The sequence below is a fragment of the Podarcis raffonei genome, chromosome 4, assembly GCF_027172205.1.
Source record: "Podarcis raffonei isolate rPodRaf1 chromosome 4, rPodRaf1.pri, whole genome shotgun sequence".
Taxonomy (NCBI): domain Eukaryota; kingdom Metazoa; phylum Chordata; class Lepidosauria; order Squamata; family Lacertidae; genus Podarcis; species Podarcis raffonei.
This window is the reverse complement of record NC_070605.1, coordinates 36,091,758-36,114,784: the sequence shown is the minus strand read 5'-3', so window position 1 is coordinate 36,114,784 and position 23,027 is coordinate 36,091,758. Positions and strand designations below refer to the sequence as shown.

The window sequence follows — 23,027 nt, the reverse complement described above, 5'->3', positions numbered from 1 at the left end:
TGTTTGACCACGCGCTCTCAAGATTGCAGGCTTGTATCCAATGCTGTACTGTACAAGCAGAGTTCCATAGCATGGCTTCAACCTTCCTCTCCTCGCTTGCCCCCAATATCTCCAAAGGGTCCCCCAACACAATGGAATAGATTTTGGAGGATGTCTGTTGTACAAGTGGAACAGCAGAGGTGGATATAACCTACTTTGTTTATGACTGACCTATGATTACCAATAGGCCATATTCTCAGATTCTCTCCTTCACCAGTTGTACTACTAGCTTCCTTCCTGCTGCTGTGCATCACAATTCCCTTTTCCTCCTTTACAATTATAGTACCGTATTTTTCGCTCTATAACACGCACCTGACCATAACACGCACGTAGTTTTTAGAGGAGGAAATTCCGTAGGCATGCCACCCATAGGCATTCCCTCCATAACACACACAGACATTTCCCCTTACTTTCTAGGAGGAAAAAAGTGAGTGTTATGGTGCAAAAAATACGGTAATTCACAAGAAAGCAGAGCAGCTGCAGAACTAGAAAAAAGTTGCTCTTCCTGTTTCATCTCCCAGTTCTCAGTCTGACATCCTGCAACAAACACCACACTGACATAACCAGCCTCACAATTAAGTGAACCAGCTAATGCAAAGATAGCATTTGACTTTATTAAAGTTTAACTCAGGCTTTTACATATTTGACAGCTGTTCATATAAATGTAACACATCTTTTAAGGATGCAGTGATAGAAAAGGAACCAGATTGTTATGTAAATTTGAGTACTTTTAACACTTACTCTTCCCCATGACAAAAACAAGAAGTTTTGTGATCCTGTTTAGTCTACATAATGCCACAATTTTTCTGCATATATATATATATATATATATATATATATATATATATATTCCAAAGGACCCATAACCCTGCAGACTAGTCCCCCTGCCCCAAATGCTCATAATTAGCTTTTATGCTCTATGTAAGCAAAACATACTGGTATAAATTGTTCAGTATGGCAAAGTTCTGAAAGTTTACACACTGGTATATACTGTGAATGTCTTTACATGCTAAAAGCCTTTTCATTGTTACATGTCGACATCAACATACAAGCAAAATTAAATCTAAATGTATTTAATACAGTTAACTGAAAAGTGTTTGTGCATATGATTTTCAAGCTCCACTGTCATAGATAAACTATCAAAATTCTGAGGATTCTCTGAAAATGTGATTTTCTGTGGCATCAGCTCTCTTACAAAATGTACCTTACATTTTGCACCTACAAAATGTATTGTCTTCCTCAGGATGCTTTTGAACAGCCTGTCGCAACCCAGTCTGGTCAGGCATTTCACCAGATTACAAGCAGAGAAAGAGTTCTCATGTTTCAAGCTGGACACGGCCAACCCATTTCACTGTCAATGAGACCGTTAGATTGCATCCAGACAATACTCCATTGTAGCATGAAAGCACTCCAGAGTAACTATTGGGCAGCCAGTGAGGCACTTGTCAAAATGTCATGACACAGGCCAGACTTTAGTAAGTGATCACAATAGCTTTGGGCAGCAACCAGTGCTGTCCATGTCCAAGCAGAACGGACTTCAAGCCATTATGAGGTGGGGCTTACTTTTTTCTCTCTTCCCCCCTGCAGTTCCCCCAAAAGCCCCCCCCAACCTGCTCCAGAGGTTTGGAGGTCCTCTGGGACAGATCAGGTGGGCATATGGGAAGAGAAAGCTGTATTTTACAAGCAAAGTCTGCTGAAGCGGCATTTGATTTCACCTTTGCTTTTCAGATACCGGTACATGCTTTGTTAATTTAACATTCTCTTTTGAGAGAGATGGGGGTCATTCCAGCACATCTCCTGGAATTTTTTTGGACATAGCAGGAAATAGTTTAAAAATTCTAGGTATACTGCAATGTTCTGTGAGAATTTTTACTTAACTGGGCCAAGGTTGTAACACTCCAAGCTTCTAAAGTGTTGAGTCATTCAACACTTGCAGCTTTCTAATGGAAGACAGATTTCATTAAGCCAGCTGGAAGGCATATGCGCTTTATTCCTTTATTCATTATAATATGCAGATATTATAATTCACAAAGATAGTTTAAAATGTTCAAAATTAAGCTAACTGATTTAAAAGGGCGAAGTTCAAGTGCATGCTTAAAATTCTCCCATTAAAACTAAGGGGACCTAAAATACATAACTATTTGAATTGTGCCTAGTGTTTTTAGACCTCTCTCTCTTGCACAAAACAGGCATTTAGCCAATTAACTACTTGCCTGCAGCCCTTCTTAAGTGATGCATTGGTCCTGTGCCTACAGGAATTAATTTAATCTAATGACCTATAATCATATAGACAATATAAATTCCTATGGGGGGGGTTATAAAATGAAAAGCAGTTATGTGGCTGTGATGTCAGTTCAAGACCCCTTAAGCAAATGCTCAAATGAAATCTATTAGATCTTACATTGCGTATCACTCCATTCTTGCATTCTAAAATACATGATGGTACACCTTGAACCGATAGGCATTTACTTTTATAAAATGTCTATCCATATGTACGTGGCAAAATAATTCCTCCATTTTTGAAGTTGACATCATTTTTCAGACAGCCTATAGCAGCAGTGGCATACTGGATCCTGACCTCACCCACGGGCCACTCTGACAGGTCAGCACAGCTGTGCACCAGTCAGTCACCAGTCATCATGATGACATCAGATGACATCATCAAAGTTATCGATTTGAATCCAAACCACACCTACAAACAGACGAAGTGGGACTGTCTGTTGGCACCCATCACCTGATTAGGACTGTCCACTTACCAAGGAACAATTGGGAATGTTCTCAAGTGTTCCTACCATCAGATGTGGATCAGGTAGGTGTGGTTTTGTGGGAGGGAACAGCCTCATAGGCCAAATTAGGGGGCCATACCAGGCCTCCTTAGGCTCACAGACCAGAGGTTCCCCACCCCTATGCACAATCTTTGTTTAGGAATTAAACAATATTGCTTGGGTAGTGATGGTACAAATCACTATCTCATCTGAATTCTTCCAAGTCTTATGAATAAAAATACCTATTTACCACTCATGGCAGTAACTATTCATAATAATTTTGAAAACCTGTCAAGGAGTTTACACCTGTAGAAACCAGTAAGCTCTGTGTGGGGAGAAGAGCTGTCAATCTCTTGACAGTTGCAACCGGAAAAGGGAGAGTTTCCAAGTCTCCATTAATGCAGGAAACTCCTAGATCCCATGTAGCCAATTCCCCTTCAGCAGTGAACAATTCCAACCACTGGTTTCTTACGTCCCAACCACCAATGTCTTAGGTCCCAGCTAGGGTGCAGATAATGATTTGAACCAAGACACCTCCTAAGATAAAGTGGCAAACCTTAAACTTCAGATGTTGCAGCACCAAGACATGCTTGTGCTAAAATAGCTATAGTATCCTATAAACAGTTAATAACCATGGTCATGTAACCCTCACATGTTAAAAAGAATGTCTCAGCCACCTTTATTTAAGAAATTCCCCAGAATGTGCACTGGTGAAAGAGGAACAATTCTGTTATTTTGACCTTCGGAATGCAATGCTAGAAGCACTGCAACTTCCTTTCCAAGAATACTTTAGCCCTTGAAAGCTCCTAGTAAGCTCTATGGTATCATACAGAAACTCCCCATCATGGCAAATCCTCTTAGATAAAAGACCCCTATGATAAAGGACTCTGTGATAAATGGACCTCAAGCAGCCATGTTTCTAAACTGATATTCAACTATTTCATCTTTCTTTTCTTTTTTTTAAAAAAGATGACTTATAAATGAAAAAAGGCTGGCGAATAAAATATCCAAGCTATGGCTTAGTATCTGAGTTTAAGCATACATTTTCAAACTGTTGGTCAAAATACTTAAAAATTATTGACAGTGAAATGTCTTAACCTTGTATAGCCATCAAATTATAAGTACTCAATGTAACTATTTCAATTACTCCCATTCGTTTATTAAAATGAAGATAATAACACACATGTATGCTTAGTATTTTGGGAAAAGAGAACTGCTTAGTTCACGTAGTAAGGTAATAAGAAAAGTAGTTAGAGTCTTCAAAATTATATTTCATAAAAACCTGTTCAGATCACATAAAAAGTTAAGTGCATCATGTCCACTGTAGTGAAACATACTTGTTACAGATTAACACAGTGTCAGTCAGAGGTTAGATTATTAGCAAAACTATTCACAACCTAAGATGCTTCAACAGCACAGGAGCACAAGTCTCCAAAAATGTATAAAAATCTCATACAAACAACAATAACAAAAACATATTAATGTGGCTTTTCTAACGGAATACCTGCTACACGGTTATGCTAACAGGAAGTGCCTGGAAAGAAGAGTCACAGTCTGTCTGTTTTCCTTCTGCCCTTTCTGCATTCAAATTGCAGATTTCTGGCTGACCAGTTCCACCTTGTCCCGATGCAAGCACCTCTTGGGAGCCTGATGTAGCATTGCATAACACATCTGGGTCTTCTGATGAGGCAGCTGTATTCAGCCTGCAACTGCCTGTTCCATTGGTGCAACTTGTCTTGTCATCATTATCTAGCTGCTCAACCGATTTTAAATACTGCTGGATAAGACTACTGCTGTCTTGCTCACTGTTGAAACTCTCTTTGCAACATTCCTCGTGGTCCAGTTCAATCTCCTCAGCTGCTGCAGGGCACTCGGAAAGCGAATCTTCACATGGTTTGACTGTTTTGAAAGAATTCTCTAGAGAGCTGTCACCATTTACTTCTGCCATGTTTTCTCCACAGCGCTGAGATTCATGAAGGCAGTTCTGGTCAGTCACACAGGAATGGAATCCCGAGTCAGGAAATTCTGGCAAGCATTTCTGATGATAAGCCTCAGTAGCTGAAACGAACCAGGTTGAACTGCCGACAGGAGAAGGTACTTGATTTCGTCCAGGTGAGTCTATATGGACCTTGAAGGGACCCAAAATGCTTGATGAAGGAGTATTCTGCTGCCGGAAAGTAGTGAGATGTGAGTTCACTGAAATTTGCCACTCCTGGATGCATCTAACCTGCAAATACCACACAAAAGGAAATGTTATCATTTCAATTAGACTTATATGCACATCATGTGCCACCATATTTATAGTTTCATATGAAAGAGCAATATTAAGAACTGCATCCTGTGTGAGGTGACCCTTAAGCTACAATCCTATTGACACTTCCTTGAGAATAAGTCCCACTAAACTCAACAAAACTTGCTTCTGAGTAGATAGGCACTATAAATCATGTAAACTATCCAACATGGTACATATATCTCTTCAGCTTATTTGCTTAGCGAGCCATGGTTTTTATTAACACACAGTCAGAAAATGATTTAGAAATGATATTTTTACCTGGTCCCAAAGGAATTTTACAGCTTCCTCTTGCACAAGTCTTTGAAGTTTCTCCTCATCTTTTTCCTTTCTTAATCTACATTTGGTAAACATATAAATATATATGATTTTATAAATAAATTTAAACAATTTGCTGCAGTACTTGTTATGCATTTTATCAGCAGTTTGGTGGACTCTGTATGGGATCTGTATGGGTGAACTTTTCAATCTTCTGACCACAGTAAAACCCTTATTTTTAACTAATATTTTTTTGAAGAGAATGACTCTTTCTGTATATAATTATATTAATGTAATTCTTCAGAGCAGATTGTACCTTCTATTACTTCTAAGACCTTCTGAAGCTGATGGGTTATTCAATTTTCTCCCACCTTGCTCCAAACACAGAATTAGAGACATTAGAGAATTAAGAGTCCCCATCAACTGAGGCCGGACGCTACACCTCCCAAACACTCCTACTGTGTTACATCGTTAGCAGTTAGATAAGTCAATATTTCTATTTAGCCTCAAAATTGTAATTACTTCCAATTTGAAGACGGCTGCCAACTTACTTGTCTACTTCTTCAGTTAAATGTATAATGTGTTCCTGCATTCTACCAAGTCGAATTTCATAACGCACTTCCTTGGCTCTGGGATGGTAGTTCCTTGTGTAAAATCCTCTCCAACAGGCTTGAATCTTGGTGGCTGCTTTGTTCATTTCTTCAAGCATATCTGACTTTTGGATTAAAGTAGCAGTTGCGCTAGAAGGCAATTCTTCTGGATATTTGGCAGGGAAAACAGTTTTGATAACACCCTCTTCTGGAGTTTGTGATCGCTTGAGGTCACTGTGCTCAACATGGTCTTCAGAGGATACATGACAACTGCTAATGCTAGCAGAAAGAGTAGCGGTGGCTGCTGACAAACTAGAAGTGGACGATAGTCCTTCCTCTTGATCTTCCTTTTGAGTTTCCACAGCCTCTGCTGATTTGATGGCACATTCCCCAAGAATCACAGAAGTCATCTCCTGCGTTCCCTTTTTATTAACCTCTTTTATAAATTCAAAGTCAGCATCCTCCATACCTTCTGTCTCAATATTAATTCTGTGTAGTCTCAGTTCTGCAGTAGTAGGAGACACTGGGGAGAGGCCAGACGCAACAGGCATAAAAGTAGACTCTGAGGATAGAAGACTACTGTTCAACTTGTCCTCGTCAGTTTGCATGTCATCCAGGTAGAGATCTCTAGAAATACTTATTTCAGTTTGCTGTGATGAGGGGAAAACATTTTTAACTGCATAGGAATGATCATCATTTGACTTTGTTGCTACCCATGTATTCTTTTTGATAACAGGTTCTGGAAAAGGGTAAGAAGACAAACACTTAACTAGACAGTAACATAACCATTTAGGTCTCCCCTGTATACCTGAGGAACCTCTGTAGAGCATGACTGAGTGACCCCCCGCTTCCTGCTAGCCATCACCTTAGTATGCAACATGTCTGTCCATTCCATTAATTGGATGAAAGGTGGGATTGTCAGTACCATGAGCATCTGCAGGGATGCAGAGGTGGGGAAAGAGCTTAACACTGTCTGATGGGAGTCTTCTCTTGTGCTATGGGCAATAGAGCATCTTGGAAGCCTGCTTCCAACATGCCACCACACACTAATATGACCAAGGGCCATATAAATCTACAGGCTTGATGAAATGGCTAGGGTCACCAAGGAATAGGCCAGGGGTTGGCAAGGCTTACTGGGCATGGGCTGGATCACTCCTGAGGAGAACCTCCGTGGGCCGGGCCAGTGCAGCGTGACGCTGGAAATTGCGCCTGTGCAGAAGCGATTTTCAGCTTCTGGGCATGCACAGAAATTATTTCCGGCACCGCAGACATGCACAGATGCGATTTCCGGAGCCGCAGAAGAAAGTCCCGGCGCCACACCAGTTTAGCACAGCATGCGGGGACTCACCAAATGTGCGGCTCAGTTTGGGGGCGGCTCATGTGCCGGTTAAGTGACCCTTATGGGCCACTTAGGTTGCCGACCTCTGGAACAGGCTAAACTCTCACCTCAAGAGGTGTCTTTGAATGTCGTTCTTTAGGCTTTCACCCGTAAAAATGCATGGTTGCCAATGAAATTAAAGTTCATCCACCCTACCTTTCTCCAACAAATGTGTGGAGAATGCATGGAGAATACCCATGCATTGGTGGGTATAAAGCCAAGGCTGCATTAAGCAGGAAGGAGTTAGGAGTTACTTATTACTGCATAGCTGCAGAACAGAACTGTATACAGTGGAACCTCGAGTTGCGAACGTGATCATTGTGGGAGGCACGTTAGCAACACGCAGTGTTCAAAACCCGCAGCATCACGTCTGCACACACACGGGTCACAATTCTGCGTGATTTAGCACTTCTGTGCATGCACTGAAAGCTGGAAGTAACCCATTCCAGTACTTCCGGGTTCGGCGCAATGCGCAACCAGAAAACGCATAACCTGAAGCGTCTGTAACCCGAGGTACCACTGTAGTATTGAGCTGAAGTAAGTGAATGGATCTCTCTATCTATTTGGATCTCTACAGTTTAACCTGTAAGATCAGATAATAGTTCATGATGCACTAGGATCCCTTAAGTTTATGTAGATAGTGTGTTTGACTTATCTTGTATTTTGATACAATAAACACTCTACACTCTGGAAAGGCTGACAAAGGGAGAGCAAGAAGAGTCCAATGCTCTGCAGGACTACCCTGCTAGAGCTGAGCATGCTCTGCTGATCACATTGGTCAAGGTGTGATATCATAAACACTATCTCTGTCTAACCCAGAATCCTGGTCTTTAGAACCCTTTCCCCTTTCAATTTCAACTCCATCTCTGCTTCCCTAGTTTCATTATTTCAAGTCATAAGGTTCTGCCATCCTCTCTCTCCACCAGCTCCTGCTGGATATCAGTATATTAGACAATGGGCTCATCATCACAAATAGTATTACAGAAACACATGAATCTTACCACTTTCAGTCATTATTTGTGGCCTGTGAACAGGGCTGTTTGGCTCACTGGTAGCAGGCTGCCCTTTATGCAAAGTTGAAGATACAGGTGGCTCATCAGCTTGGCTTTGGTACATCAGTTGCCTCTGGTGCAACCTAAAGACAAGGAGTTTCATTAAAACATCAATGCCAGAGTGGTTCTAAACCAACAGCAAAATATCAGCCAAGAGCCTGGTGAACAAGTCTTTCTGCAAACCAGTTCCTTTGAGTCCAAAACAACAACAATTAGGGTTGATAGTGCCGGGTCTGAAGCTGTCAAGATTAACTAGTTATCCTTTTATTCTTTCTGCCACAAAATAACAATTACTTTGTTAAAATTCCCAACTGTTGACAAAAGATAATGTTCTTACCTTTGCTTATGTAGTATTTTTTCCAGTTTAGCATCCTCTGCAGTTTGGAGCCCAAACATACTAGTAAGAGGACAAACACTGGCAAGATACTGTACTAATTGAATGTGCTGGCCTGGCCGAAACGATCTTCCCTTTCCTTGACTGTAAAGCCATTCTGCTTTCAAGCTAGAGGGAAGAACAATCACCTTGAAAAGAAATATTCTTGGTGAACATTTATAAAATGCTTTTGCACAAAACACTGTGCAATAAAAATAAAGAAAGAGTTTAACCAAAATTGATAAGAAACACCATGCCCAAATGATCAGGGTGCCAAAACAGAGTCTCACAACATCACTTTCTGAAATTGGCCATTGTGAAAGGACTGGAACCACCACAAAACAGTGTCTGCCAGCCCAGAATGATGGTATCAATCGCCACAGAGAGGTTTAGCAAACCAAGGAAAAACTACTCCCCTTTTCTGTCTCCTTGCACAGCAGTTGCCTGCCAAAGTGATCCAAGCTGACTCAGTTTCAACTCCAGGTCCAAAACTGGTTTGAACGTATGTAAAATTGAAGTCTATGTAATCCATTTCCTCCAAGGACCCCTGGAGCTAAGAAGCCACCACACACTTAAGAACCTTGCCCAAGAATGGCATATTGGAGTCTTGGAGGAAATTATCCAGTGGGATCCAGAGGGAGTTCCCCTACCCTGAGCAAGGTCCCACAACAGCTATTCTAAGTCTGGATGGTAATCACTCTGTACTCCAATAAGTCATTTACCACTCTTACGCTGCCAACCAGACCTCATCTGGCTTCTTTAATCAATCAAGGTGGGCAAAGATCCAGTGCACTAGTGGACAATTTCTTACTAATTATTATTATTATTATTATTATTATTATTATTATTATTATTATTATTAGAATTTATATACCGCCCTATACCCAGGGGTCTCAAGGCAGTTCACAGAATACTACAAAGACGTTGTCTACATTCTACGGTTGTATAAATTTATCAAAACAGGAGATACCAAAGCTACATCACTAGGATCTGCTATTCCACTGGCATCTAAGACAGAATGGATGATAGTGATTTTATTCTCAAAGTGTCTAACAAAGTTGACACAGCAGCAGATGGGTAATCCAACTCAAAATAGACTCACAATAACTCTGCTGGATGACTGTAGATGCAATGGGGGTGGAATAAAATAACAGCAATAGCAAATGTAGTTTTTTTACACTGTAAGCAAAAGTAGCCAGTAATGCAATTAAATTTAATAAAATACAAACATACAGAATAGTATGCTACTTCCGTTTAATCAGATTCAATCCAGTGACCTTCAGTTTCTTACCTTTCTTTCTGAGATATCACATAGCCATCAAGGACTTTAAGATTGAGACACCAACTGACAATATATGGCCTATAATCAAATCCTGGGATGGAAGGTGTGGCCATCACACAGGGATTGTTCATTATTGACAGTTGCTCTAGCTCAGTAAAGGAAGCCAAGAACGAAATCTGAAAGCAAACAATAGCTTTGTTGATTAATTGAAATTTTCCTGTGCTCAGCAATTTGCTTTCATGGGATAAACAACAGCATGGCACATTCAGCCACATTTTTCATACACAATGAGCTATTTGAGGGAGGAAAGAAGAAAAAAATGACTTGCTCCTTTCCATTCAGAGCAGCTCTTTTCTTTTTGTTCTGTGTCTCAAAACTTACATTGTTTGTAATGGATTTTTTTTCAGAGATTAGCTTAGTACATAAATTAATGCTACTACTCACCAATATGCAACCTACAGCCCTAATCTAGTTCAATTCCCTGTCCTCAAACAGAATAGCACGTACCTAAGATTTTCTCAATAGATACCAATCAAAGCTTTTTAACCTATTGAATGGGACTATGCATGGTCATAATCATATTGATGTCCCAAAGCATAAAAGATTTTGCTTAATTACAAAACATTCACAATATATAGGAATCTAAATTTCAGGATACTTTAGAGTTCAGACACTGACAACCCTTGTCTAGACCTGAAATTGACATTGGTTAAGGGGAGAGGGCATGAAAAATATTTGGAGAGAGAGAAAAAGGTTTAAATATTTTCATAAGGACATCTGATGGCTTCAGATAATGAGGAGATTCAGGAAGTTAGCATTCCGTTTGGTTGCTGTTGCAGGAGAGCAATAATTAATAAGGGGCAGCAGAGTCCAACTGCTGTTTGACACTTCTTACCCTCAAATCATCTTTTAGTTGTAGGAGGCAGTTATGAGTTACCGGTCTCTACAGCCACAGCAGGCGCTGTGATTCTCCCATGGTTTGACTTTACCCCTGGAGGTGCTCTCCACTGTCTCTCGAGACAGATGGATGCCAGAAATCACATGGAGGGAGAAGTGGAACAGAAAGGTTCACTTGATCTATTCACCTGGGAGACTGGCTGCCATTTGGGTCCTTTCCTACCTGAACTATTTGCATTCACGCTGCCAATTATGAGAGCTATCTAATGTTAGGAAATGGGGGCTCTACCATTTCACCTTCTCCTTTGCTTTTGGGTTGGATCTATTTGGCTTTCAGCCTGCAGACAGGAGCTTTTTAGTCTTTGTACAGTGTTTTATACATTTTATGTACTTTAACACTGATTTTTTGTTGTTGTTGTTATCAACAGATTCAGGCAGGGACACTGTACAACAGGCATAGGCAAACTCGGGCCTCCAAATGTTTTTGGGACTACAACTCCCATCATCCCTAGCTAACAGGACCAGTGGTCAGGGATGATGGGAATTGTAGTCTCAAAACATCTGGAGGGCCGAGTTTGCCTATGCCTGCTGTACAACAAAGAAACTTAATGTGAATTACTACCAAAAGAGACTCTGTCCCTCATAATGCCTCTTGCCTTTCTGGAGTAAATGTTTAATAATGGCTAATCATTATTGTTTATTTGCTTTAGTAGCTGACACTGCGCTACCACCAGCTGCTTTGTACTGAGTCCCATATTGTTATGGATACAAGTAGGAAACTAAAAATGTAGTGAAGAAAACTTAGCTGAATATAAGACAAAGTTGCAAGTAAAGCATTCTCAAAATATGTACAGTATTCAGTTTTGTTGACAAATGGTTTTCTTACCTCATTCAAGTCTCTGATTTCATTTTCTGCTAATGAAAGAATACCCAGACTCTGAGGCAAGCAAGCAGGTGCTGTACGCAAGGATGTTATGATATTTCCATGCAGTAACAGAGTCTTAAGAGACAACAGAATAGGAGAAAAATGCAACATGTACTCATTTGTTTAAATAACATACAAGAATTCCTTCAAACATTCAAAAAGGCCTGTGTAATATCATCATCATCATCATTACTAAACATGCCTTTGTTAAATAGTGCAAACATAAAATTTAAAATGACTGGCAATATAGGCTTTAAAAAATATTAAAGGAAATGTTTTAACAAAAAGGCATTTGCCTTTGGTTTAAGTGGAAGCTAGTTTACGCTTTAATTCTAGTGAAACTAATTGACAAATTAGCCATGACTTCCCCTTAATTTCAGTGGGTCTAAAATGTGACTAACTTCCTTCAGTTTTAAAGGGATTGATAGCTCAGAACTTCAGCATTACACTTGAAAGAGCTGTACAGCACAATCCTGTTCATGTTTACCCAGAAGTAAATCCCACTGAATTCAGTGGAACCTAATCCCAGACAAGTGGTTGTAGGACTGCAGCCTTAATGAAAAACAGCCCTCTCCTCTCAGCAAAGAAAATAATTCAATCCAACCAGCATTCACCTTTAACAATAATAGCTTGGAGATATCTCCTATCTGGGATATATTGTTGTCCGACAAATCAAGATGTTGAAGAGATGTGCAGGTATTGATCTGGTCTATAGTCTACAGGAAGAGAAAACATAAATTATGCATGTTTCTGAACAAACCATCCACAGAAAGCAATTGCATCAGCCATAGAACTTCCTCCCAAAATTGAACACTGTCTTAAACTAACACCTATTTTTTAAAGCAGGATTGGGGCAATAAAGGAGGAGAAATGTAATGGCTATGGAAGCAGGAGAAGTAGAGAGAAATAAAGTAAAAGGGACACAAAGGTAGGATGAGGATGTGATGCAGACTGCTCTGCCAACAGCAGAAAGACAACATTTAGTTTTTGAAACCACTGAAAGACAACACATTTTACTTTTTTTTAGGGAAGCAAACACATTCTGGTTTTAAAATATGACACCTATTTGAAACATTTGCACCTTGCTTTTCCCTATAAATGTTCAAGGTGGTTCATGATAGAACCATAAGATATCACAAAAAATTAAAGATAAAACACAGTAACTAAACAAAATAGCAAGCCAAGAGATTAAAAACAGTTAAGACGGTAACAATGAAATTTCATATACCCCCCCCCCCATAAAAGCCCTGCCCTTTCCAAGAGCAGCATATATGCCTGGTGATAGTTAGGCCTTTAAAGGTCTTTTTAAAATGAAAACTTTTTACATCGCAGCAGGTGGTCAATGAGAAGGAGAACCAAAGAAGATTGTGGGATTGCGGGAGAAAATGAAAAAAAATCCGAAGTCTGGGTGTGACAGCAGAAAAGGTCATTTCCCTTTTTCCACTGAAATGTGAGTTCAGAACTGACAGGAGGACCTTTTAGTGTGGTGGGAAACTCATAAGAGGAAGCGGTTCTTCAGAATTATGGTATTAAGTTTACCTTCAAGTTATTTCCGGCCAGGTTCAGCCATTCCAAATGCACCAGATCCTTCAGTCCCTCTACACAGCCAATACTGTTGTGAGGCAAGTTTAATACTCGAAGCTGAGTCAGCTTTGCTACACCCATCATCCGCACCAACCGATTGTTGGCTACTGACAACTGCAAAATAACAGAGCAAAGAAAGGCCTCACTGAGGTAGGACTCCTAAAATATTTTCCTGGGAGGAAGGCCCATCAAACTCAAAGCAGCTTAGTTCTGTATATAGGACTGAGATATTCAGTCAGCAGAATGTAAGACAGTAATGATATGGGTTTTGACTTCACAGTCTAATTACAACCTTTTCTATAGTTTTCGCATGTAGGCCCAAGAAAGTTCAAATTAAAAACAATGAAAGAACACAGAATTTACAGAAACAATATAAAAAGCAATGAGAAGGGTTTAAAAGTCATTTAAGGCATGAGAGGATGGACCTCCCCTGTTTCCTTGAAGAATAAAGGCAGTATCAGGTTTAAATGTCTGGAGAGGATGTTCCACAGGAACTCATCTCCGAGAGCTACCCATAATGTCAGTAGGCCAGGTCCTCAGAACAGGGCCTTTAAAGCAGATGTTAGCTGGCAGCCAGGTTTATGGAAGTTCAGGAGGTTCATTAAATAACCACCTCCCAAGCCACTAAAGGCATCAGAGGACAGACCTCTTTTGTTGCTTGAGAGAGTAAAGATAGCACCAAGTGTATATGGTTGGAGAAGAAGTTGCATAGTGCTCTGAAGCTAAACAGAAGAGAATGGATTTTAAATATATATTTAACTTCACCCAAAATTATTTTCCTATGCTTTTTCCTTTAAGTATAAAGCAAAGATAACCTAATAAGCACAGCACTGTATCACAGACATATGGAACTAACCTGCATCAGGTTCTTGCAGCTCTCCAAGTGCTCCAATTTAATTAGCTGGTTTTTATCCAAAATCAAAGTATGTGTATCTGCGTCACAAGCCAAAGTGGAACCCAATTTCTGTAAACCCTGGCCTGACCAATTAATTAATGAACCTAAGAGAAAAGGGGGGGGGGAATGGAAGTTTTAAAAAATGAAGAACTGGGGAAAGGTACATAGTAGTCAGGTTTGAATTTCATTTTAAACAAGTGTTTAAAATTAAACTGCAGTTTCATGTGAGCACATTCTTTACTCCTCCCCAGTCCTGATGCTGCCACTAGAGAGGAAGCCCATCAGAGGCCGGCTTCCTGTTACATGCAAACCAATGTTTCAGGTTCATTTCCTTCTATTATTGGGAAGCGAAGGTGATGTGGAGGCAGTGGCAACCAAAGTGGGAGAGTATTGACTCATGAACAAGCATATTGTACAGGCACACTGCTTGTTTGCATTAAGCCATAGTTTAAAGTATGATTTGATGTGATGCACAAACCAGCTAAAGCTTGGAAATTCATTTTTTTTATATTTGGAAAAAGGTTTAAAAGAACGTTCACCATAAGCAACATATTTAAAATAATGTCAAAATACTCTAATCTTAGAAGCCACTGTGAATTCTCAGTTCTGTATATTTATATTTAAATGTAAAGGTGATAATAGAAAGAAGATGAATCTTTATCCAATTAATTTTTGAAACAGAGAATTAGCACCAAAAATCAAGTTTTATCAGTATACAAAGGCTGCTATGGAAAGCCACCACTTAAATGGGTGTGGGCCGTCTGCCTCATTCATTCAGCTGCATTTCCGTAAGGCCAATCTGCTTGGGTGGAATCTAGAAAATACATCCTACTAAAGGGCTGTTTTGAACGTGAACTCCCACTTCCCAAGGAGGACTTATATGTTCAAAATGTGCCAGGAATCAGCCTGCTAATAAGATACATTCTACAGATGTTAATTTCTGGTGCGCAATGTGAGGTCTTATCCAGCAAAACAATCCTCCTTCTAATTACAGGGTATTTCTGCAAACTTAAAACAATAGTATGTCAATCCCTTTCCTTGTGTGAAATAAAAAATGCTGTGTAATATTGTGTTCTTTCTTGGGTGATAAAAATGTCTCATGTTATTATAGCTAGTTGTTGTTTTTTCCTGAGAAAGCCTTATAATGTAACTCGGGAATCTAAGTTTCAGCAAACTCTTTCACGGTGGAACCGTTCTCTGACTCTGAGCAATGCTGGCAACTAATACCAGAGCACCCTTCAAAATGCTAGCCAGATAACATGGGATTATTCCATGACAGCAGCACCCTGCATGCCAACCATTGTCCTGTGTGTTTTATATGGCAGGCTGCACCTGCCCATTAGGCGCCTGCTTATGGATCGGGAATAGGAGAAGATAGGTTTGGACGCGCGTCCCTTTCCCTTCTGCAGGTTTTCGTGCCAACGAAGGGACAGCAGAGCTTCTAGCCTCTCCTCTGACCGGCCCTGCAAGGTTTCAAAAAGCACCCACTCCCCACAATAGAGAAAAAGAGAACTGTGTTACGCAGGGCCCTCTGGGATTTAGAGTCCAAGGCAAAACAGACTCGGGACGTTAACAAAGATACGCAGCGAGGAAAAAACTACGGCCCCCACAAGGCACCGCGCGGCAGCCCCGCAACGGTCCAAGCCTTGAATAGAGCTCTCGCCGAGTCTTCCCGACTTGGATAAAACACACACAATGAGGGGGGAGGGACAGGGGACGCCTTTAGGCACCGCGACCCGCTCCGTACCTTCCCTGCCGCCCATGGCTGGCTTAGCCGCCTCCGTTTTCGCCGCCGCCGCTGGTGCCGCCGCCATACTTCCCGCTTGCTCGCAACGCTAGGCAACCGGGCGGGCTCTGGACGCTGATTGGACGGTGAAAACCACTGAGGGAAAAAACAATTTTCAGAAACAGCAGGTGGCAATAGAAGGCTCTGAAGGGGCCGCGGCGTCGCGAAGAGTGATTTTTTCGAGCATTTTAGGAAATAGACGAGCCTCCGGAGAAAGCGCACCGCTTCCCATCATGCACCGGCGCAGCTCCCAGGGTGCCCCGCGCGAGTATAGAATCCGGTTTCCCATGATCCTCTCTTTCTCTTCGCCGTTGGAGTTGCCTGTGAGGGAGCTCCCGCAGCCGCCATTATGAAGTAAGGACCGGTGCCCGGCTCTAATCCGGCGCCATCCTTCGCTTGGAGCGCCTGGAGAGGGTTGGGTGACGGGGGATGCTGGCCTCGCTAATCTTTTTCCCCGTTTCGCGTTCTCTTTCTCGCAATGCAGGGTCGAGTTGTGCAGCTTCAGCGGGTACAAGATCTACCCAGGCCACGGCCGCCGCTATGCGCGTACGGACGGCAAGGTAAAGAGGAAATAAGGGGCAGAGGAATTGGGAGTAGCAGCGGGCTTGGCTAAACCCTGGAAGTAGCCAAGTGGGAACTAATGGTGTCCCAGATTCTTTATGGTATAATGTGATATTTCGTGAGGGAGAGGAGCTGCTGTTGACTCGAGGTCTTGCAAACTGATCTAAAACTGTCTTAGCCTACGAGACTGATATTTTTGTGTTACGGGAGGATTATAATGGTTTCTAAATGATGTAAGTTTCCTTTTTCTATTCCTGAAGTGAAATTGGATAATAAATAAGAATAACAAGAACAACTGAAGTCCGAATAATAATCTGATTCATTCTATTTGCGTGAAAGTATTTGGCGATGTTATAAATAGAATTGAGTCCATTTGGTCAGTATGTGTGTGATTTTTTTTACACCTTACGGTAGTTAAAATGTTGGTGGTTTAGCATTTGAATAGGATAAATAGTACATGGCAGTATCGTATATTTCTATTCGCTCAGTAGGGCTGAGAAGGTCTGGAAAGGGGTTAATTTAACCTACGATTTGCTATTAAAACTGAATTACTGTTTCGTGAAATCATGCACATCTAACAAGTGTGTCACCAACATGAAAAGTTTGGAAAGCTTGTGAGCCTACATCTGGTACATAGTACTGTATGTGTGGCATGTAAAGTAAACACTTAAAATGAACTCAATGTTTCAGGTTTTCCAGTTTTTGAATGCAAAATGTGAGTCTGCATTCCTTTCCAAGAGAAACCCCCGTCAGATCAACTGGACTGTTTTGTACAGGCGGAAGCACAAGAAAGGACAGTCGGTAAGTATGCTGTGCCTCATAAATGGACAAGGGGTTATATATATTTAAATATGCCTATGTAGCAGCTTAGCATGTAGCATGATCTGTTCAGTTAGTCTACGGTGTTTTGTGGTAGTGTCTGGTTTTCACATAAGAGCTCTTTTGTGATGACTGAAAAGTGAATATTGTTTTGAGATAGATGGTGATAAAAAATAATACAGTATTAGGACATTGCTTTAGAGGAAAGAGGCTGAAAGGTTGCTTTAGAGGAAAGAGGGAGAAAGGTTGTTTTGGAGGGAGAAAGGTTGTTTTCTGCTGCTCCAGAGAAGCGGACACGGAGCAATGGATCCAAACTACAAGAAAGAAGATTCCACCTAAACGTTAGGAAGAACTTCCTGACAGTAAGAGCTGTTCGACAGTGGAATTTGCTGCCAAGGAGTGTGGTGGAGTCTCCTTCTTTGGAGGTCTTTAAGCAGAGGCTTGACAACCATATGTCAGGAGTGCTCTGGTGGTGTTTCCTGCTTGGCAGGGGGTTGGACTCGATGGCCCTTGTGGTCTCTTCCAACTCTATGATTCTATTATTCTATTAATTGAAGTTGGTGACTAGGGTTGGAAATGGTTCTTTTTAAGTTTTTTGCCTCCTGTAGCAAATGTTTTCAATAATGAACTCTTGTGGCTAGTTCATTGAAAAAGCAGAGAACTGCTTGGTAGCACAATCCTGTACATATATATTCTGAAGTATGTTCAGTCTTAAAGTCAGAGAAAAATAGCCAACATAACATTGACTCGGTGTTATTTAGAGAATATGTGAGCTTTTATGCATTCTTTGTGACAGATTTATGTTGGAATCACCCTTTGATATATCCATATTTTGTCTGAAATAATTAGATGATAAAGCAGTGTCCATTGAGCACTCCTCTGGGAACGTGAAATAGACCTTAAATCTAGAAAAATTCAATGTGATTTTTTATTTATATTAAATGATTTGCACCTTGCCTTTCAAGTTGGATAACAAATATAGCAACAGAATAGAAATGATGCCATATAAAAATGAAATGCAACATCAATACCCTGAGTTCAAATGATTGATTCCACAAGCTGTACTTTTTTTAGAGGTGGATGCATTTGAAGCTTAAAGAAAGAAATCGTAGCAGTTATTTAGAAGTGTAGTGTATGGACTTATGTTATCAGGCTCTTCAGAGGTTTATGAAAAAGGTGTGTTCCCAATAGTGAATAGATTTTTTTAGTAGAGTAAGCCCTCAATTTTGGGTGTAACGGCGGGTGGGATTGCCAAAATTCCCAGATAGGACGCCCCTCTTTTTTGCCAAGTGTGTAAAGCTGAATGTGCACAAGTTGCAGGCTCTTACTGTATTTCTCTTTCTTCATTGCTTAGGAAGAGGTACAAAAGAAACGTACCCGCCGTGCTGTCAAGTGCCATAGGGCAATTACAGGTGCCTCTTTGGCTGAAATAATGGCCAAGAGAAATCAAAAGCCTGAAGTGCGAAAAGCCCAAAGGGAACAGGCCATTAGGTGAGTAATTATAACATTTTATTGGTTTCTATTTTTACAATAATGGCATTATTCTATAATTTGTTTATTTTACTTAAAAAGTATGCTGTTAATACAGATATTTTGTGGGGATGGGGTGGAAACAAAAGATAAACAAACCATGCAATATTAAAACAAGTTCACTGACACAATTAAAGGCAATTAAACCACCAGCGAATTCAGCCAAAAAACTTATTTTCTGTTTTCATTGTGATCATTGTTTGAATGTAAACAGGTGACACCTTGTAGAATATCCATTTTTGACAATTGGGTTAAATATTGGTTAGCCTGCATTAAAAAAATGTGATTGCCAGGATCCTGTCCACTCCCTAACGATGAGTACTTGTCTCCAATGCCATGCTGAAATATGGAGACATTCCCAATTCCTTGCCCCAACCTCAAGAGGAGGGCTGGGGTTCATCCATTCTACACCAGTTTCAAAACATTTGGAGCCCTCATAATGGACAATGCAGCACAGGCTATCTTTAGTTCTCCTCCCAAGTTTAGGGACTTGGATAATCTCCAAAGCCGTCTATATCATTTTCGAGTGTCAGATGTAAAAGTAGTGCAGTGAAGTAATTAGCCTTGTTTTAATTTTTGTGTATTTATTTTATAAAATGAATATACTTACTGATGGTAAGAAAAATAATTCAAAGCAGTTATTATGCTTTGTGTAAAATGGTACAATAAGAAGTAATGCATTTTATGACCTGGTCTTTGCATTTAGGAGATGGGGTAGGCAGTTTCAGATTTCAATGCTCCACTTTTTTTTTAAAAGAAACTGTAAAGAGAGCTAAACAGAGCTGGGAAAGTTTCTTTCCTCAGTTTGCAAGGAAGTGCTCAAAAATGGGGTTGCCTACCTATAGTCAGGAATAGTCTTGCCCAGAGGTTTTCCACCTTTGAGTCCATGGCTCCCTTACCCAACTACCTTCTTTCTGCAGCACCCCTGTGGGGCTCAGGAGCCCAGTTATGTCACCCCTTGCCTGCAGAGCTGGCAGGCTCTCAACCTTTTTCGAACACCCTCCCTTGTGGAGTGTTCCCTTAGCCTCCTCTCCTTGAGAGTCCTCTGGGCAGCCGCTGCTGCTGCCCCTGGTCTCTGAACACATACACACACACACACTGCCCAAAGAGAGGTGCTTCCTCACACTGCCTCACAAGAGCCTGGGGAAGAGGATGCCCTCAGCCTTTGTGGCCCAATGGAGACTGGCCAGAAGTGAATGTGAGGCTAGCGGGGGCTGCCAGACCTGCATGGCGGAAAGGCTCCCCTTCAGCACTGGGCACTCAGCTCCGAGGCAAGAAAAGCTAGCGTGGAACCTGGCTGGGCTTGCTCCTAGCAACCAGCATGCCCTGGCCAGACCCAGAGGCATCATTTGCCTGGGGAGATTGTAGCCAGGGCTGCTGCAACAGTCAGCCATCTAACCTTGGGGAGGCAGAGACACAAGAGGGCATCAGAGGAGGAAGGGAAGGAAAGGGGGACAGAGGCCAGTGTTCCTCATGGCATGCCTGAACATCCTTCAAGGCACCCCAGGGTGCCACGGCATACTGGTTGAAAACCACTGGCCAATACTGTCACCTCATTCTGCTGTATTTGAAGACGAAGCCTATTTCTTAATCCATTCTGGAATGTGAAAGCAATGAATAATAATAATATAATTCCCAGCCACTCTGGGCAGCTTCCAACCGAATATTAAAAACAATACAGCATCAAACATCAAAAACTTCCCTAAACAGGGCTGCCTTCAGTTGTCTTTTAAAAGTAAAATACTTGCTTATTGCCTTGACATCTGATGGGAGGGCGTTCCACAGGGCAGATGCCACTACCGAGAAGGCCCTCTGCCTGGTTTCCTATAACCTCACTTCTCGCAGCAAGGGAACCGCCAGAAGGCCCTCGGCACTGGACCTCAGTGTCCAGGCTGGATGATGGGGGTGGAGATGCTCCTTCAGGTATAAAGGACCCATGCCGTTTAGGGCTTTAAAGGTCAGCACCAACACTTTGAACTGTGAATTGTGCATTTATTCTTAACACAAAGTCTGTTCCTGTAAATATCATTTACAGAGCTGCCAAGGAAGCAAAGAAGGCTAAGCAGGCTACTAAGAAAACTGTACCCTCCACAACAAAGGTAATGTTTACCCAAAGAATGGCTAAAGATGAGAAGTTGTGTGTGCTTTCTGAGTTTCCTCCTAATAGTTCTTTAAAACTCCAAAAGCAAGATATGACCTTTAAATTTAGCATTTTTCTGTGTTGCATAATAATCCCATGAAAATATCTGTTCCAGTTAATTTGCTGAATCCCTTGCACCATCCCATTTTTTATTATTTCCTGCCTTTCAGGGTTTTGTACATTGGGGTTCCTTCTGTTATCCTTTGAGAAGCCCTGTTAGCTAAGGCGCAAAAGATGACACAAGTAGTCCTTCTAAGCCCAGAATTCTAACCATTACATCATGTTGGGGCTCTGTTCCGCATAGGAGCAGACTATTAAGAAACCATTTGGCTGTTCTATTTTTACCTAAATTTATTAATTAAGCATATTTGTAATTGTCCTGTATCATGTCTATCAGGGCACAAACATAATCGAAAAATAGTAGTTCATTAATTGCTGTGAAGCAGGTAAGTGTCATATAGCCATGAGTATTGGTAGCACATGGGTCTCATTCCTATCTCTAGCTATGCAAAGTCAACACTTGAGTGATCCTTTCCATACAGGGAACAGCCACAGTAAGCTTTAAAAGAATTAAAGTGAAAGTTAGACTGTTGTCTGGTTGATCCTCAGGTCTGCTAGTTTATTCAAGGGGTATAGCTCACATTCTCCTATGTTACTTCCATTGGTTGGGAATAATATAATAGTGTGGGGTTGTCTTCCTTTATTGTCCCTGTTAAATAGCAGGCATTAATTTGTATTTTCACTTTAAACCTGATACTTCCCTTTGTGCATTCACAATTATTGACCTAATTTACAGTGATAAATAACCAAGTAGCATATTCTCATTCATTCTGTTTTCTGTTCATAGGCACCTACAAAGGCTGCTCCAAAGCAAAAAATCATGAAGCCGGTAAAAGTTTCTGCTCCTCGTGTTGGTGGAAAACGCTAACTTTTTTGACTGCTTTGGTTACATGAAATAAACATTTGACATGTAAACTGTCTGTTTCTTGGTCACTTCTGGGGATTTTGTGTAATTTTCTTACCTTAAATATTAAAAGTTATTTATACGTCATTAATGACTAGAAAGGTGGGCATAATGGCTAGAATGATAGGCAAGGATTTTTGTGGGGGAAAACTAAAAATGCCTTTTGTAAGACAGTTAAGAAATGCTAGTGTTTATTTCGTTAGAATGCAAAAAGATGTTGGGGAACATTTAATTAAGAAAAATAAAATAAAAACATTTAAATTATCAATTTAATAACTGGTATTTAAAAACATTCAAAAGATGAGTAAAATCCAATGGTAGCTAAAAAGAAAACAAGTAACATTCCATTTGTATTCAAACACACCTTGATTGATTCACCTTAAATTCTACTCCACTTTACGTTCTCCCTGTTATCTCTGCCTTCCTTCAGTGTTTCATGTGAATCTAAAATCCACTGCAGAATTGATAAATTTTACTCAGATTTGCTGTCCATACTGCTTCATATGTTTTCTAAACAATGGTGCAAATTTGACCACAAAACAAGTATTCTAAAAACAGACAACCTCTCAAGTGGTGGGAGTACTGGTGGAGGATCCCCTTGAGCCTGGAGCACATGGTGGAGCTGACAGGCAGCCTGGACTGGAAACAGCAGGAGAGCAGGCTCCCCTGGAGAAACCCCATCTTGGAGCTCCCTGGCGCCTTGAAGACTGGGTGTGCAAGGTTCACTTCTTGCAGTGAGGGAACCACCAGAAGGTGCTGAATGATGGGTTGGAGATGCTCCTTTAGGTATACAGGGCCGAGGCCGTTTAGGGCTTTCAAGGTCAGCACCAACACTTTTCAGATTTCAGTGCTTGGAAACATACTGGGAACCAATGTAGGTCTTTCAGGACTGGTGTTAA

General features: G+C 41.0%; 2 protein-coding genes across 3 annotated transcripts; one reads left to right on the top strand and one right to left on the bottom strand.

The window, feature by feature from the left end:
• Positions 1-3,941: 3,941 nt before the first annotated feature.
• Positions 3,942-16,347, bottom strand: CEP97 (centrosomal protein 97). Of its 2 annotated transcripts, XM_053386221.1 has the most exons (11): positions 16,076-16,347; positions 14,290-14,432; positions 13,389-13,547; positions 12,464-12,565; positions 11,811-11,924; positions 10,037-10,203; positions 8,710-8,874; positions 8,322-8,455; positions 5,904-6,681; positions 5,356-5,431; positions 3,942-5,031 (listed from the first exon to the last, which is right to left on the bottom strand). In XM_053386221.1, the coding sequence occupies exons 1-11, from the start codon at positions 16,140-16,142 to the stop codon at positions 4,312-4,314; spliced, it is 2,625 nt and encodes an 874-aa protein (XP_053242196.1). In that variant the 5' UTR covers positions 16,143-16,347; the 3' UTR covers positions 3,942-4,311. The 2 variants fall into 2 exon arrangements, with proteins under 2 accessions (XP_053242196.1, XP_053242197.1); XM_053386222.1 differs by lacking the exon at positions 14,290-14,432 and having other exon boundaries at positions 16,076-16,229.
• A 9-nt stretch (positions 16,348-16,356) lies between these two features.
• Positions 16,357-22,139, top strand: RPL24 (ribosomal protein L24). Its single transcript, XM_053386233.1, has 6 exons — positions 16,357-16,468; positions 16,599-16,674; positions 17,366-17,476; positions 18,849-18,985; positions 21,060-21,123; positions 22,012-22,139. Exons 1-6 carry the CDS (start codon positions 16,464-16,466, stop codon positions 22,090-22,092), a joined length of 474 nt encoding a protein of 157 aa, XP_053242208.1. The 5' UTR covers positions 16,357-16,463; the 3' UTR covers positions 22,093-22,139.
• The last annotated feature ends 888 nt before the right edge of the window (positions 22,140-23,027 follow it).